This window comes from Miniopterus schreibersii (assembly GCF_964146895.1).
Source record: "Miniopterus schreibersii genome assembly, chromosome: 3".
Taxonomy (NCBI): Eukaryota; Metazoa; Chordata; class Mammalia; order Chiroptera; family Miniopteridae; genus Miniopterus; species Miniopterus schreibersii.
In genome coordinates, this window is record NC_138103.1 from 80,912,571 (window position 1) to 80,929,660 (window position 17,090).

General features: G+C 44.3%; 1 protein-coding gene across 1 annotated transcript in view; it reads left to right on the forward strand.

The window, feature by feature from the left end:
- Positions 1-9,879: 9,879 nt before the first annotated feature.
- ADCY2 (adenylate cyclase 2) overlaps positions 9,880-17,090 on the forward strand; it is a gene marked incomplete at its 5' end in the record, with an annotated part of 295,855 nt that continues 288,644 nt past the window's right edge. Inside the window, one exon of the mRNA XM_081133157.1 lies at positions 9,880-10,104. Coding sequence (XP_080989283.1) covers positions 9,880-10,104 — 225 coding nt within the window. The remainder of the gene's footprint in view (positions 10,105-17,090) is intronic.

A 17,090-nucleotide genomic window follows, 5' to 3' on the forward strand; every position in this document is an offset into this window, starting at 1 on the left:
ATCAGAAGTTGACAACATGTTTTCTAAAGAAGCATTTTACATGTTTGAGTCTTTTAATCGCTTCATAGCTACTCTTAACATTTGGTATTAGACTCTTATTTTAGCCATTGAACTGGTTAGAGATGTTATATTACTATGGATGCAATTTTAGTTTACTTCATAACTAATAATATTGAGCTTCTTTCCAATGCTTATCGGTCATTTGTATATCTTCTTTGTACAGCATCTGTTCAAGTCTTTTGCCCATTTTTCTATAGGTCATTTTCTTCTTTTTACTGAGCTATAGTAATTCTTTATAAATTCTACATCCAAGACCTTTTTTCAAATATATATATTCTGAATATTATCTCCCCTTCTGTGATTTGTGTTATTATTTTTTAGTAGTGACTTTTGGAACACAATTTAAAAAAATAACATCTAATTTATCAATGTTTTACTTTTATGTAGAGTACTTTTGTTGCCTAAAAATTATTGCCTATGTCAAAGCCCTAAAGGTATCTTCCCATAATTTCTTCTAGCAGCTCCATAGTTTTAACTTATACATTTAGGACTCTGATCAATCTTAAATGAACTCTAGTGTTACTTATTATATGTTTTAGATAAAATTAATATTTTAATATTTAAAAAGTATCCTTTATTATCTCTGGTAATATTCCTAATCTTGAATTCTACTTTGCTTGATATTAAAGTGACTATCCCAGCTTCCTTTTTTCTTATTTTGCATGGTATGTATTTTTTCCAACCTTACACATTTCTTCATCTGTGACTTAACATTAAAGTGATGTTTTTCTCCAGCATATAGTTGCATCTTGCTTTTTAATTGGAGTATTTAGTTTATTTATATTGAAGGTAATAATTGATATGGTTTGGCATACTTCTACCTCTTTGCAATTTATTTTCTTTTTGTCTCATCTGGTTTTTATTCCTGTGTTCCTCCCTTCCTGTCTTCTTTCACTATTACAATTAGTCTATTGCTATTAAAATTCCAATTCCTCTACTGGCTTTTTAGCTATACCTTAATTTTTTAATGGTTATTCTAGGAATTAAAATATGCAATGATGATTTATCAATGTCTATTTAAACCTAATAAGGATTACTTCACATAGACTATAAAAGCTTTTAAGATATAATTTAACCTACCCACCTATTTTTTTGCTACTGTCATAATTTAATTTACTCACCTATTTTTTTGTTTTTGTTATAAATTTTATTAAGGATGTACTATAAACTCCATATTTTAATGTAATCACTTTGCTTTAAATATTAAATTTTCTTTTGAGATAACTACGATCTACATTTCCATCTGATGTCATTTTCCTTCAGCTTGAAAAACTTCTATTATCATTTCTTATAGTGCAGGTCTGCTGACAATTTTTTTCAGACATTGTTTTAAAAGTCTGTATTTCAAATTCATATTTTGCTTTATGTAGACTTCTCAGTTAATATGTGTGTGTGTTTTCCTCCACTTGAAAGACATCATCCTATTATCCTATTATTTTCTGACCTCCACTGTTTCTCATGAGAAGTCAGCCATAATTCATGCTTCCCCTGGACATTGCATGTGCGTGTGTGTGCTCACACGCGCGCACACACACACACACGTATGTCCAGAGTTGTTTGTTATTATCTGCAGAGGGTTGTTCCAATATAGCCATTTCTCCTTTGCAAGAATCAGAACTTTTAGACTACTATTTTAAAATATAATTCAAGATACCCTCAAAGAAACTTTATCATTTCCCAAATTTATGTACAAAATATACTAAGCAGATAATACAAACAAATTGAAACATAATTTTAAAGTAAATATTTTTAAAAATCACTTGATAGATTCAATGATAATGGCAATCATTTGGTAAGAGATTGTTTTTATTAGCCCTACAGTAATATTGGTATCAGGCCCTTCAGTTAAAGATTGGTGACTGCCTTGCACTCAATCTGCTTTTTCTCCTCCTGGCCTGGCAGGCATGGGGCTGGGGAAAAAGCTCACAGCACTTATAGGAAAACAAAGAAGTGATGCTCTCTCACATCTGAGTGCCACAGGACCAAATGTGTGACTGTGCTGTGCCCCAGAAAAGTGTCACTTTTCCAAGCGTCACTTAGGCTCTGTCAGTAAGGCTGCACACGGCAAACCTTGCAGCATGGCATGATGGCTCTGACCCCCAGGTCCTGTGATGGGTGTCATCCTCACTGTAGTCTTAACTGCTCAATGTCATTTGGAAAATGTAGCCTCAAAGACTAAAAATATTCTTCCAATAATGAGTCTACATTTCTCATGTGCTTATCAGTCATTTAAAATTAGCTATATTTTAATTCTTTTTAGTTTTTGTCTCCCACTATTAGATAATTGAAATTAATATCCCACCTATTTCCCAAATAGTTGGAGTTAACTTTTTAATTAAGCACTATTTAAAATTGGGCAATCAGTAGACTGCCACTAATTCAATAATCCTTGGGAAGTGGGTAGATTTTCAATCAATCATCAGACAATTATGAAACAGAAAAGCTTCCAACTGGTTAAAAAAACAAGACAACTCAAATAACTACAGGACTACATATGTATTACAGAAAAAAAAAATAAAGTTGTAAATTTAATAAGAGTAAATATAACTACATATTTTATATATAAGAAAAGCAAATACAGTACTGTAACTGGATACTTAATTGCAAACTTTAGATCTTAAGGGAAGTGGCTGCTTGGTGCTCTAATGAGACTTGCTATAAAGCAAATTGAATCAACATCGAGCAACCTCCATGCCTGACATCCACTTTTAATATTTTAGTCTAAACAGTTTAATATTAGTATATTTAAATTTTCTAAGTCTTTTTTTTAAGATGAGCTTTCCACTTGTTGGCTCTTGAGGAGAACGTATTTAGACTCGAAGAGCAACTGTACCCCAGCAGGGAGGAAAGACACTTGTTTTACGCATGAGGGTCTAGGTTTAAGACTGCCTTTTTATTTCTTTAGCCTGCTGAGGGTGAAAATGTCTCCAGCGTTTCCCAGGAACAATGCAAACACAGCCTGTCTACATAGAGTCGCCACATTAACCGTATCTGGCCATTTGGAGGTTATTTAATCTAAGGCAGTGGGCTCCTGAACTCAGCAACCTCCCCCTAGCACTTTCCAGGCAGCACAGGCCCTGAAGGGGGAGCTGCGGACATGCAGCTCTGGGGGCTCCTGAGCAACACAAAGCAGATTCTATTTCCTTCAGCAGGTCCAATCGATTCTCCATTTGAGATACCATTTATTACCATGACAGTCTTTTCCTTAGCTAGTTTTTATATTAAAATGTAGTCACTATATATCTATGTATTTAAACATTCTATTTAAAAAGAACACAGTGTTTAGAAATCCTTGTCCATATTGATAGGAATGTGCTTTTATAAAAACAGACTACAAAATAAGCCTGGATGCTTGCCTTTTTGGGATTTGAAAACATGCTGAGATTTTTTGGAAATATGAACAAAGTGCCAATAGAAAACATATACATATTACCTTCTTAGGACCTGGGCAACATTTCTATCAAATGAAGTTCCGATTAAAATAATGTACGTATATTATTTGTCAACTGTACTTTTTTAAAAAGGATGTCATTATCCTATATCTTCAATTACTCATTCATTCATCTAGCACACATGTATTAAGCAGTTACTATGTGTTTTGCAAATTTCAGGAATAGAGATATATAACAGTAAACAAAAGAAACAAAATCTTCTGCCCTTCATGAGTTTACCTTCCAGTGAGGGAAGACAGATCACCTCAAAACAAAAAGAAGTTTGTACCTGTCCACTAAATTGCCATGGCACACCACTGAAACATTCTCTCTCCTTCTTGCATTTACCCCAAAGAAATAGGATTTGCTCTCAAATGCTCACATACAACCTAACCAACTTTTTTTTTGGTGGTGGTGGGAGGGTTAAAGTTCACTTATTTTTGTTAAATGTCATTTCCTCCCCCTTGATGTAAAAAAGTTGACTAAAAGCCACCCTTTTCCCCAGCCCAGGGTAATATTAACATGTTTTGAAAGATGCTTAAAATAATTGGTCCATTCTTCTTACTTTACAGGTAAATAAACTGAAGCTCAGAGATCTTTATGGCTTATGAGGATTTACAGTTGGTATAAGGCTAAGGCAATAATCCAACACTTTAAGAAAGTTATTATAAGAATATTGACAATTATTCCAACAGTGTGGAATAATACAAGCAGCAAGTTTAATTTATTTTCAAAATCAAATATAAAATCGTGAATCGAACAATGGTAGAGTGGCTTAAAATCTCAAGCTAGTTAAGTAGTTATCTGAATTGAATGAAGTCAGAATTGGGCAAAAATGTTCATGAATTATGTTTCAGCATTGCTTTTTATAGAGACCATTTCTTTTCCTCAAAGGACATTATTTATATCAATTTCACAGTGTAATTAATCTATTCTTTCATTGACTATTTTAAAGGACACCTAAAAGGATATACAAATAAAAGTCCAGGTATCTGAATGATCCGCTTAAGCTTGCTAACTAGGCGCCCTCTTCCTGTACCTCCCCCAGCAACAGATCCTGAGCACACACCTCTGCTCCATGAGTCATTGCTTTTAGATCCCATTCTCTGAGCAAGAGCAGGGAAATCAATATTTCTCACAAGGTTGCAGACGTGCTGGAGACAGATTAGTCATTAACCTCTTCTCCCTCCTCCCAGTGCTCATGGAAAGAATTCCAGTGTCTCAGTGGATTTTGGAAGAAGTTCTAGTAACAAGCTTTGGAATGGAAGCGGGGTTCTAAAACACTTGTACCAACTTCTCACATACTCAGGACCCTAAATCCCAATACATTACTCGAACTCAGATTTCAAAGATGATTCTATGAAATATTTATTTCAATTTTGCCACTTGAGAAGTAATTTATCCAATCAGTCAAGCAAGTGGGATCTTTCAAAGACATATCGGTATCATGCCGCACCGAATAGAGGGAAAAACGAATGCGTCAATGTTACATTCAGCCACTATTTTTGATGTTCTAAAAACTAAACTGCGAAAGAGCTCCTTAGTGAGCTCAAAGAGCTAATGAGACTTCTTGGAGCCATACTCTATGGCAGTGTGTGGTTTCTCGTATCCACAGAGTCTGGTTCAATAAAAATGTAAATGTTATCTGGGTACACAAGACATATTTCATGGTGATAATGAATCTGTTGACATACTGTTCATACTTTATTATATAAATTTCGGTGATGTATTTGCCAGAGAGGAAAACGAATATACAGGGAAATACTCTGTGCTCAGCCCTTACAATGCGCTCCCGGTTGGCACTTGTCCGTGTCCGTCCTTGGCACAGTTTGCCGGCCGGCCTTTATTTAATCAAAGCACTGTGACTTTGGGAGGGGCATAACAGCTCCCTTATTGACTGAGCTAATCTACCTGGATTTGGAATAGGAACTAGAAGATGAGTTCTTTTAAAGCACAAGCCGCTGATTCAAAAACCTGTCCTGCAGCATGATCACTTACCAGATTTATCACCCTTCAGGTGTGTCCCAGTGTGTGTGAAAGATGACCAGATTAAGGGGGTCCCTGCCTGCTTGTCCTCAATTCTGCACCCGGAGGTTCTGCACGCACGCAGAGAGGGGAGTTCTGTTCATTGTCATCAGCTGGCAGGGCCGGCTCTCTAATTTGCAGGGTCCAGGGCAAAATGAATCCGTGTGACTTCCTGTTCAGAAATTACCAAGAATTTCAAGATGGTGACAGCAGATCCTTAAAGCAAGTGTGCAGCCCTGTGCAATAGCACAAGTCATGCACCCATACACCTGCCTGCCTGCTGGCTTCCCAGGATAGAGGGCTGCCCTCTAGCGTTGCAGGAAAAGTGAAGTCTCCTTCCTAATGCTTATCCCTTTTTTGGCTCAGTTAGAGCTTCCACAGTCAGTTTCTTTGAGCATTTTGTCACAAATAAGTTGATATGGAGTAAATTTATGGAAGAACCCCTTGCCCTCCGTGTATTACCATTGGCATAGCAGCCCCGATACCTCAAAGATGAAGTAGATGGCACCTTGGGGGGTCCCTTCAGTTGCAGAAGTCTGTACTTCACGCTCCCGCCTTTGTACCAAAGGACATTTTTTCATTCCACTTCATACTGTTTGTGGGTTATTATTAATTTTTTTCTTTCAAATAGAAACTGTTTTGGTATTTTAAAAAGGCATAATGATAGAATAACTATAATGATTGTGCTGACTCACATTTTATTTTGTATTAAACATACTGCAACAACAGAGGTCCCCATAAAAATCAGCACCAAAGCGGAAACCAAACAAAAAAACCCCAACAAAACCTTAGAGAAGCCTGACAGATCTTTGATATTTTATATTCTGTTCCTTCTATGGCCTTTTTCTATGATGATGAGATTTAAATTGTTGGGAGGAAGATGGAGATGAATGTTGATTTTTGTTTGTTTTTTTAGCCTTCTGTTTCAAAGTAGTACATTGGAAATTCCTACGAGGGTCCCAGGATAGGTACTTTTTTTTCTTTTTTTTTTTTTTCTGAACATATGGCACATGGTAGTCAAAAAATAAATATTTGTTGAAGAAGCTAATGAAAGAATAAGTTCTAAAAAATGTCTTAAGTGTTAAGTGCAAAATTCCCTCTGTTCAGAGTCTAATTATAGTTTGCCCCTGAATTTACAAAATCCTCTGAAAGTCTTACAGCAACCCCTTTAGCATTTGGTGCATATACATATGGTATAGACACTGGTTGTTAAAAATACCCAACTTCCTCACTAGAATGAAGGAGAAAATAATAATTAAACCTTTACATTTCCCTTACAAGACTTTCAGTTCTTTTTTCCCCAGACACCTAAATGACAGATTATTTACTTTTCTTCCCTTCTTGAGTGGGTGAAAGCACATGTTTATCAACACAAGGGGTGTAGAAGCAGCAAGAACTGGAAAGGAGATGAATGATGAGTGTGTTGCTCCAACAGGAAAGGACTGGCGATGTGCAGCTCTGCCCACACCGTGGACTCCAAGGAGAAAGATTCATTTGATGTAAACCAGAAGGATGCTATCCAGATCGTCCACCCAGGGCCCAAATGTTATGAATAAATAAATTCTAGCAGCCATTTGATGTGAGGGTCTTCTCCCACACTCCATGCACAGGAAAGAACTTAAGATTGATCTCCTGACTCCTGCACCATGCCCAGCTCATTTCCCCCCAGTGGAAGCTGTTAAGAGGGCCTTTCTGGTTTCCTCTCTGGACTCATGGACTAAGACCTGACCGCCCTGCCCCATAACAACCATTTAGGACACACATGACTTCCAGAGTCAGACCAATCACAAGTGTACAGATTTGGATACCTCATTACACAAAATGGACAGAACTGGAAACCTGGGCTGGCCCAAGGCCGCCTCACCTTTGTCTGGGGAAAGAAAAGTTAGGTTGCTGCCTGAATCTGTGCCTTCTGGACTGCAGCTCTATTTCCTCAAATAACTCTTTGTTTTTTTAAAATATTCTTTATTACAGTCTAAAATTAATTTTGGTTTATAAAACCCAGAAAGACCTTGGGCAGAGCTGGAGGAATAAAGAGAAGCCAACTTCGCACTCAACTGTGCCTCCTTAGGAGAGCGCGGGTTCTGGAAGTTTCTAAGCGCGATTTGTCTTTGCAGCTTGCTCAGCCGAACCCCTAGAATCCCCGGGTCCAAGAGAAAGAACTGAGCCCAGTGGGTGGGTTTAGACCAGTAGGAAAGGTTGAGATTGGAATTACCTGGTTACAGCTGACAGTCTGGGGTAATGTGAATGGAAAGGTCGGCGGGGGGAGGGGGAACGACTATGATGACGCGGGGGAAGGGGGGGATAGCTTTCAGACAACCCAACAAATTATCGAGTTTCTTTCTACTGCTAGGACTGGGTGGGGGTGGGAATATGGGCTGGGGGAGCAACAGGAGACATTGGGGGGATCCTCTCCCACCCATTTCCTCCTCGCGTTTCTCCTCTGCAGGTGATGAGCAGGAGGGAAGGTCCTGCACCAGGTGGAGCCCGGTGGGGCGGGACCCTGGGCCAAGATTCCAGCGTCCGGACGCGCGGCTGAGCCCAGCCCCTCTTCCCAGTCTCAGCCCTACTCCCCCCACCGCCACCGGCCGCAGAACTGTGCCTTCCTCTGGTCGTGCCACCCCTGGGCAGAACAGGCATTAACTGCTGCTAAAAATACCCCCCTGGGAGGCTCGCGGCGCCCTGTCCCTGCGTGGCCTGGGCGCCGGTCCCCGCGCACGGCACCGGGTTGCCTGGCGCTGCTCAGGAGGGAGACCGGGCGGCCTGGCGGGCAGCCGGACAGTTCAGGGAGGCTTTCGAGACCTGCCTTGTGCCAGAACTGAGTCCTGGCCGATGGTCGGCTCCTGGAAGAGACCGCGCGTGCCTGGGCACCACCCCGGGTGGTGTGCTGGTGGCAGGAGAGGGGAGGGTCGCTGTGCCTTGGATTCCTTAGGCTTTGGGAGGAGGTGAGATTTGCAGGTCTTTGGGCCAGACAACCCTGGAATATGAAAAATTCTCCCGAAGGAGGGGCTCCTTTGGAAGAGCGGCGATGAGATCCCCTGTCACCCAGGGCCAGGGCCAGGGCCAGCGGTCTCGGTTCCCAGGCAGGTGGAGAGGGGACGCTGCCCCCGCGAGGCTCCGATTTCGTCTTTGGCTTCTCCCTACGGGTCCCTCACGGCGGCTGGAGGGGGCAAATCCCAGAGCCCACCCCGCCCGCCGGGGCGCGCAGCCACCCGCCCTGGGCGCGCCCTCGGGGCCGTTCCCACCGGGCACGAGGGGCTTCGTGGGACCGTGCCGGGCCAAGGAGCTCCCCCTACACCTCCGATACGGAAAACTTAGCCCACTAGGCACCTCCAAGGTGTGACTTAGGCTGAAAAGTGCAGCACGAAGTGAGGCTGCCTCAGGAGGCCCGGCGGGGGTACAGCGTCGGGCCACAGCCACCCCCTCCTCCGCGGCGCATTCGGGGCTGTTTCCTGCTAAGGGGACTCCTGCGTCGAGCCCCGGCCCAGCCCCTTTCAGCCCCCGCGGGGAAGTCCCCCTGCCCTCCGCGGTGGCGGGAAGGAGCGCGGGCAGCCCACGCCGCCGAGCCGGGATGAAGGGGGGCGAGGCGCAGCGAGTAGAACCCGCTTCCGTGCCCCGGATAGTGAAAAGGAGGAAGTCCCCGTAGTCCTCTGAAGTCGGGACTCCTCAAGGATGGGGGTCGCCTCCCTCCCGTGCTCAGACACAGTGGAGAAGAGTTTGGGAGCACCTCTGCACCCCCGGCAGCCCGCCGAGAGGCGGGGGACACCGGCGGGTGGGGGTATCCCGCCCCGTTGCGCCCGGAGCTAGTGGCGAGGCGGCCAGGCGCCCCCGCAGCCCTCCGAGCGCAGTGGGAAGCGGCGGGGGCAGGGAGCGGGAACCCCCGGGCTGTGCTCTGGCGGTGGAGAGGGGGTGGACCTCGCCGGGCTGAGTGGGAGGGCGGGAGGAGGGGACGCCCGGCTGGGGCGCGGCCGGTGCCACCCCGCCGCCCCGCACTCCTCCCATCCGCCAGCCCCCGGCCTCCGCCTGCGCCCGGCCCGGCCGTCGGGGGGCGGCGAAGGTGCGCGGAGGCCCGGCGGCGCGGGCCGAGGAGAGGCGGGCCGAGGGCCCCGTCGCACCCGCCCTCCCGCGCGGCGGCGGCAGCGGCGGCGTCGGGAGCTGCCCCCGAGGCCGCCGCCCGGCCCTCGCCCGCGCGTCAGCGCCCAGCCGGGGCGCCGAGCTCCGCCCGCGCCGAGGCCCCGCGCGCAGCTCCGGGCGCGGGCAGCGGGGCGGCCGAGCGGCGCGGGCGCGGGCGCGGGCGCGGGAGCGGGAGCGGGCGGCGCAGCCCGGGCCGGGCGCGCTCGGCCGGCGCCCGCGAGCCGCCCCGATGTGGCAGGAGGCGATGCGGCGCCGCCGCTACCTGCGGGACCGCGCCGAGGCGGCGGCGGCGGCGGCGGCGGGCGGCGGCGGCGACGGGCTGCAGCGGTCCCGGGACTGGCTGTACGAGTCCTACTACTGCATGAGCCAGCAGCACCCGCTCATCGTGTTCCTGCTGCTCATCGTCATGGGCGCCTGCCTCGCCCTGCTCGCCGTCTTCTTCGCGCTCCAGCTGGTGAGTGGCTGCCCCGCGGGACCGGCCCGCGCGTTCGGGTCGCGGCGAGGAGAGGGACCGAGCCTGCCCAGCCGCGTCCCGCCCGGGCCCCCCCCTCGGCGCCCGTCCCCTCCCGCCTGCCCGAGGCTGGCCTGGCTCGGGCCAGGGCTGCCGGCAGGAAAAAAAGTTTCCTTGGACGGTTCTGCCCAAAATAAAGTTGCCGGGGCGTGCGCCAGGTGGCCCGCGGGCCGCGCGTCGTTCCCACCTCGGCGCTCCCGCAGCGAACTCCGCCGCGCCCGCGCCCGCGCCCGCGCCCGCGCCCGCGGGGCTCCATCCCCCGCGCCCGGCTCCGGGAGGCCGCCGCTCGGCCCGGCGCCGGCGTTTCAGTGTTATTTAACTTTGTAAGAAGCCTGCCTTGGGAAAGTAGTTGATAAGGAGGAAAATGTTTAAAAAGTGTACCGTCGTACATCTTTGCCTGTAAATCTGTGCGTATTTAGTCCCGTAGACAGAAAGGGACGGGCGCTGACCTGCTGTGAGGCTGCATCCTGAGTGTAAGTCGCAACCCGACGCTTTCCTGTTTCTAGAGGGGTGGTTAACTGTGGGTGCTGTTTTGTACAGGCTGTTAAAGTGGATTTCATCAGCAGAAGCGCCATGCCACCCCGCCGCTGGTATCAGTTTTGCCAGTTTGTATTTTTCAAGCAGAAATCCTTGGCTTGCTCCCTTGAGCAGTGAGGGAAAAATCTGTAGATGGCGGTAAACTTCCTGTCACTGATCCTTCCGTTTGTGTGGTTCAAACTTTTGCACCGCCTGTGATATGTTTGTGCAGATTTTGGGTCAGGCTTCGATTACCCAGTGGTTGATCTGGAGATGTCTCCACTAAACATATGTATATGTGTCTATCATCTATCTATCTATCTATCATCTATCTATCTATCATCTATCTATCTATCATCTATCTATCTATCTATCTATCATCTATCATCTATCTATCATCATCTATCATCTATAGATACACACACACACACACACACACACACACACACACACATATATCACCTAGACTATAAATATGCACCTACATTTGTGTCCACTGAGCAAAGAAGTGGATGTTTGCTCATGTTTCACCCAGTGTGCAAAATAGCTGCTTTTGGTATTAGGCAGTTTGTTTTTGATATCCTGAGCCAGATGGTGCTCAAACGTTGTGCATTGGAAAACTTAACCATCATAGGGTTCTTTGAAAAGTAGTTTTCTTTTCCCCCACACTGCTGAAGGGATGCTGTCTTCTGCTGAAACACGGGGAGGTCAGAATTAAAAACAGTGTGGGAGAGAGGATGATGCCACAGATCACAACGGGCTCTCACACTTAACGCAGAGATCAGAGAGTGCCCTTTGATCCTGTGTCCTGGGTGTGAGTTCAGGGCAGGTGTGAGTTCAGGGCAGTCCTGGAGCCCTTATAACCAGCCCGGCTTCCAGTGCTCCCTGGAGTGGCATCTTGATCTCTCTTTACCATTTTTAGGACCAAAAAGGGCTTAAAGATTGAGACTTCTGCTCAGTCTCATTGGCAAGCAGCATTTCTAAAAGCATCTCCTTTTTGTTCCAGAAGTTTCAGGGAAGAAAACATGTCAGTTTTCCTCTGGAAATCTGTTTTGCCAGGACATAGCTGCCGGTGATTCTGTTGAAGCTGTAATGCAAACCTGCTCTGGCTTGTTCCCTTCTAAGTGGAAAAGGAGGAGCAGGTGATGGCTATTTATAGTGCCATTAATATATCTAAAGGCAACTGGGAAGTTCATACCTCCCCAAAACACACCGCCTTTTTTTTTTTTTTGCTATGACATAGAGCTCTAATTTCTTTGATCTCCTTTATATAGATGTTCCTGAATGGGTCAGAGATTCAGTGGAGTCCAAGCTGAAAGCACCCTTCTCTGACTTGTCTTGATTTAAAAATTTTTTTTTAAAAAAGATGTCTTTATTGATTTCAGAGAGAGGAAGGGAGAGGAAGGAGAGAGAAACATCAATGATGAGAGAGTCATTGGCATTGATCGGCTGCCTCCTGCACCCCCCCCCACACACACACTGGGGATGGAGCCTGCAGCCACAACCGGGGCATGTGCCCTGACCAGGAATCGAACCAAGATTTCCTGGATCATAGGTTGGTGCTAAACCTCTGAGCCACACTGGCCAGGCTTGTCTTGATCTTTGTATTTGTGTTTCTTTTTTTAAATATACCTTTATTGATTTCAGAGAGAGGAAAGGAGAGGGAGAGAGAGAGAGAAACATCAATGATGAGAGGGTCATTGATCAAGCCCACAACCCGGGCATGTGCCCTGACTGGGAATTGAACCCCTATCACCTGGATCCTAGATGGATGCTCAACCACTGAGCCACGCCCGGCCAGGCTGTATTTGTGTTTCTTTACACGATGCCTTTTCCGTTTCACTTGGTACAAATGCTGGCGTGGTCTCCTTTTACAAAGTTTACACAGGCATTTTTACTTTTCCTTGATCAATCAATTATTTCCACACTTTCCTGCCATTCAGCTGAAGCGTTTTAAGCACAAAATGGGCACTTCCCATGGCATGGCTGTAGTCCAGGCTCTTGTCCAGATGGATCCTATTCTTTTGCTATCCCTGGTCCAGGGTCTGACTACTGTGTAAATCCTTTGAGGTGAGAGACTGTGCAGGAGCGTTCCAGGTTCTGGGAGGGTATTGGAAAGGCCAGCTTCAGGTGGGAACTCAGGCTGCGCACCGACTGGGAAGTGGGAAACCCTGGGAGGGATGGACACATCCTCTGAAACTGGACCTTAGGAGGAACTGGGATAGTTCTGAGCTCCTGACAGTTCATTTCCCTTTTGCTTTAAGTGATGTCATAAACCAGTTCCTCTTTCCAAAATATGTTCTCCATTCAGATAGTCAAAGATGGTTGGGGTAGGAGCATTGGAAGATGGGACGGTGTTAACATAGAGCAGTGTTTGCATGGAGAGGGGTGAGTTCATTCTCAGGCTGACCAAAGCCTGGCCTCAGAGAGATCTACCTCAGGAGATGGAAACAGCTGCTTGGGGCTGGCCCAGGTTTCCACCTTCCAGCGCTGTACTGGAATAGCTAGGCTCTGATGTAATTCAGGAGTTCAGCAGATCTATTTTTGCTGCCTGAATCTTGGAAAGATTCCTTCTTTCCCATGAATCTGCCTGATTTTGATTTCCATCAGTTCTTGTAGTAGAGAAAGTCTGGCAGTTTTCTTGATGCACTTCCATAGATCCGAGAACATTTGGATTGCAAAATGATCTTAGCATCATCCCAGTACAAGGGATGCTGATTTTTGCTGTATGTAATTGCATTTGTATGAAGTGGTTGGAAATATCTATTAAAAAGAAAAAAGTAGGCATTGCCTTGATATTGTATTTCTCTAACATTATTCAGAAACTAGTTTCACTTAATTTCAGTCTATGGTCAATTCATGATTCTGCATCATTGATCATGAAGTTAAAGTAGTACTCAGATTATTTTTATTGTACTGTGAGAATAAATTCTGAATTGAAACTCTACCATTTGCTTAATTATTTGCTACATAAAAAGCTATTAAATAGGTTTAACTGCATATTTGTTAAGAATTATCTAGACATGAAACAAGGTTAATAGAACCCTTGATAACATGCCTAGAATTTTAATATTCTGTTTAATAATATGAAAATATTTTCCATTGCTTATCATGGACATTTTTAATGGTAGTATTGGGCATGATGAGCAAACTAAACTTTACCCCTGGCATTGGAAAACCATGAATTCATGTGACCACACTTTAAGTGGTCTAAGTCTTATGATGGCACTTAATTTTCTAGGACTAGCTCTCATCACTAAATGCAAGAAAATTTTTTCTCAGAATTAAATCCTCTCTCTTTTATTATGTCTCAAATCAGATAGCTTTTCTCAAAATTTGCCTGTCATTGTTAGGAAAGGTTGACATCTTTTTTTTTTTTTTTGCAAAATACCAGCTGGCTCTAGCCAGGTTTGTTTTGGCTAAAGTTTATGTTTATAAATAGTCAATATTTCAACTGGAATAGAGAAATTTTATTCCCAGAAGTTTTAAGTGGTCAGATATTGCAATAAAAAAGATTTGTGTGTGTGTGTTTTGGTATGATGCTGAAAGCCATATAAGAGTATATACTTTAATTAAATATGTATTGCTTTTCATAAATATGATTTTCACTGAAAATATGATCTACCTTCTTGCTTTCACTGTGGTTTAGTGTGCAAAATCTTTAAACAATAACCATAGTGTGCAAGATCTTCAAAACAATAACCATAAGTACTTTTTATTACAAATCAAAATTCCACTATCAGGTGATTTTCTAGGGGCTGATATATCAAAGTATGAAAGGTTGGAGAAGGCAGGTAAATATGCCTGTCATCTCCCAAGGAGCAGGAAATTCTGTGCATACTTTCTCTAGTCCCGTAATTCTGGGGGTGAAGGGCAATAGTGCCTGTTCTTAGGAACTGGAGTAGAGCTAGCTAAAGTTACATCTTTTTGAGCATTTCTATACATGCAGGAAAATCTTAGTTGTTGGGTGTTTGTAATTTACAACCAGTAATTCACTGTCATTTTACTTATAATTTAACTGTGGTATAAACAAAAGACAAGGGAAACTGTAATATTCTGCAGGAAAGGTGGTTGCAGTTTAGAGCGCTAGCAAGAAAGGACTTTTGGAAGCATCCTGTGGATATTAAATGTATGCCCACTACCTTGCTTTCTTTATATAACAAAGGCAGAGACTGTAATGGTTAGGAGCATCTATCAGTGTAGCATTTTGGCTTTGTGCCTTTCCATCTCTGTGATCTTGGGCAAATTGTGTAAGCTCTGTGTGCCCCAGTTTCCTTGTTGTAAGTGCAACGGTACCTGCCTTCTAAGTGATGGCCTGAATTAGTACATGTGAAGCACTTAGAATAATGCCTGACACAGGATATGCCCCCAGGAACTATTGGCATGAGTGGGTCTTCTGTAGCTGCATTTTCCCTGTTGCTCTGAAAGAACGCATGGCCACATAGCATTAGAGCTGGAAGGGCTCTCATTCTACAGATGAGAAAACTGGGACCAAAAGAGGTGAGCTCATTTCTTCCAGGTCATGCCATCGCAGTGATGGCACTGGGTGCGGCCTGTTTGACTTTTCCTGGGTGACCTTTTCTAGAGCTCACTGCATGTCTGGAATGCCCATCTCTGGCTCTGGCACCAAAGCCATTTTCTTGTTGAAATTTCATAATGATGTGAACATCCCCAACCTTCATTCTACGTATTGGAGTTATATGTCCATTTTCTTTTTAGTTAAAAGACTCTGGGTAGAGATACTTCCTCGCGGTGAGCTCACTGAGGTGGGGCATCATTTATTTTCATTTTGCTGAATATTCCGTGTCTTCCCCATCAGGCAGAGAGGATCCCTTTGTGGCTGGGCCGCTGTCATCTGAGCAGTCCCTGGCATAAATCCTGTGGCATGTAAAATCCATTCCAATTGAACCGTTTGTGAAACTCATTGATATTTTTAAATCAAACATTCTATGTAAGAGATAATAACAGTGCTAGAGCTGATCTATTGCAACATTAAAGGTGTTTATGGCTATATTAATTGGTATTTGATTAGTAACTGTCAGTGAGAGGAAAACCAAAGCTGAGCATCTATGTACAGTGCACTGGGACACTCATCTTTTCTAGAACTTGATATCGGCATGGGCACAAGATCAAATTCTAGAGCTTGCACAGTCCAGCCTTGGCTGAGCACCATGTTCTGCGTTGGTTTCTGCCTCTGGCATTTGCAAAGCTCATGAACTATACGGAATCATTTAACTACTACATCTGTCATCTGACGTGCAAGATAGTTTTGTGAATCTGTCTCTTCTCCTCAACTAATTGTTAGTTCTTTCAGGGAAGAGGTGTAGCTCTCCCCGTATTTAACACAGCACTAACTATTTCGCAGGTGCTTAATTAACATTTATAATTTATGGTGTAGGTATGTTTTCCTCAGCAGCTATCTTTTCCATTGTGTAGCCTGCTGGTTAAGAGCACAAAACTTTGTTGATAGACCTGGATCCAAGTCTCAATTTTGCCACTTAGTGTGTGTTCCTGACATAGTAATGTATCTGCCGTAGCCTCAGTTACTTCACCTGTGAAATAAAATGAAGACCACCAGGATCAGGGAGCTCTGTTGGGAAGTAAGATCTCATAGGAGCATTTAACACAGTGATGGATACCTACTGTACCCCCAAATTGTGGGTTACTCTTCTTCTATTTGTATCCCAGGGGGCTTTCCTTGTTAAGGTCTCCTGTAGCTGTATTTCACATTGAAAACTAATTGCCTGCTAGGATTGTTAAACCTGAGTATGAATGAACAGGACTGCATTTCTATTTATATGATATATGTTGTGTATATAATTTTGAGCTATTAAAAAAGGAGGACAGAGTCATGGATTGTTTAAGTAAAAGTCACACTTTGACATAATTTAACATTCTCCAGTAAAATTCTTGCCAACTTGACACTCATATGGACATTCATATTTTTCAATTTTGTTAGTTTTGATAATGTTATATAAGATATTTACCACGTGATTCCTTAGTATCAAACTAGGGAGTGACACACACCTGGCAGTTCTGGTTTGCAGCCACCAGGTGCATTTGGGAGGAGAGAAAGGACCAAATTAAAACTTCACTAATTTTGCTTCAATGCCCTCCTTGTATAAGGATATAATAAAGATCACAACAAAGGGAGCTGAGGAGAGATTTGAATGAAAACTTCATTAGTTCAACTGTTGCTGACAGTGTTACAAATAATTCTTTTTGTTCCTCTGTTTTACTTGGGTTTATACTTTCATCCCAGGAGCCAGACTCAGGTGATGGAGTGATGGACACAGTAATGCAAGTCTCAACCTGAAAAATCATTAGAAGCAGTTTTGCCATCCAGTTTTCTGACTCTTCCCAGAGTTCTAGAATGAATGATGATGTCAGTACAAGAGAGAAAGAGAACACAG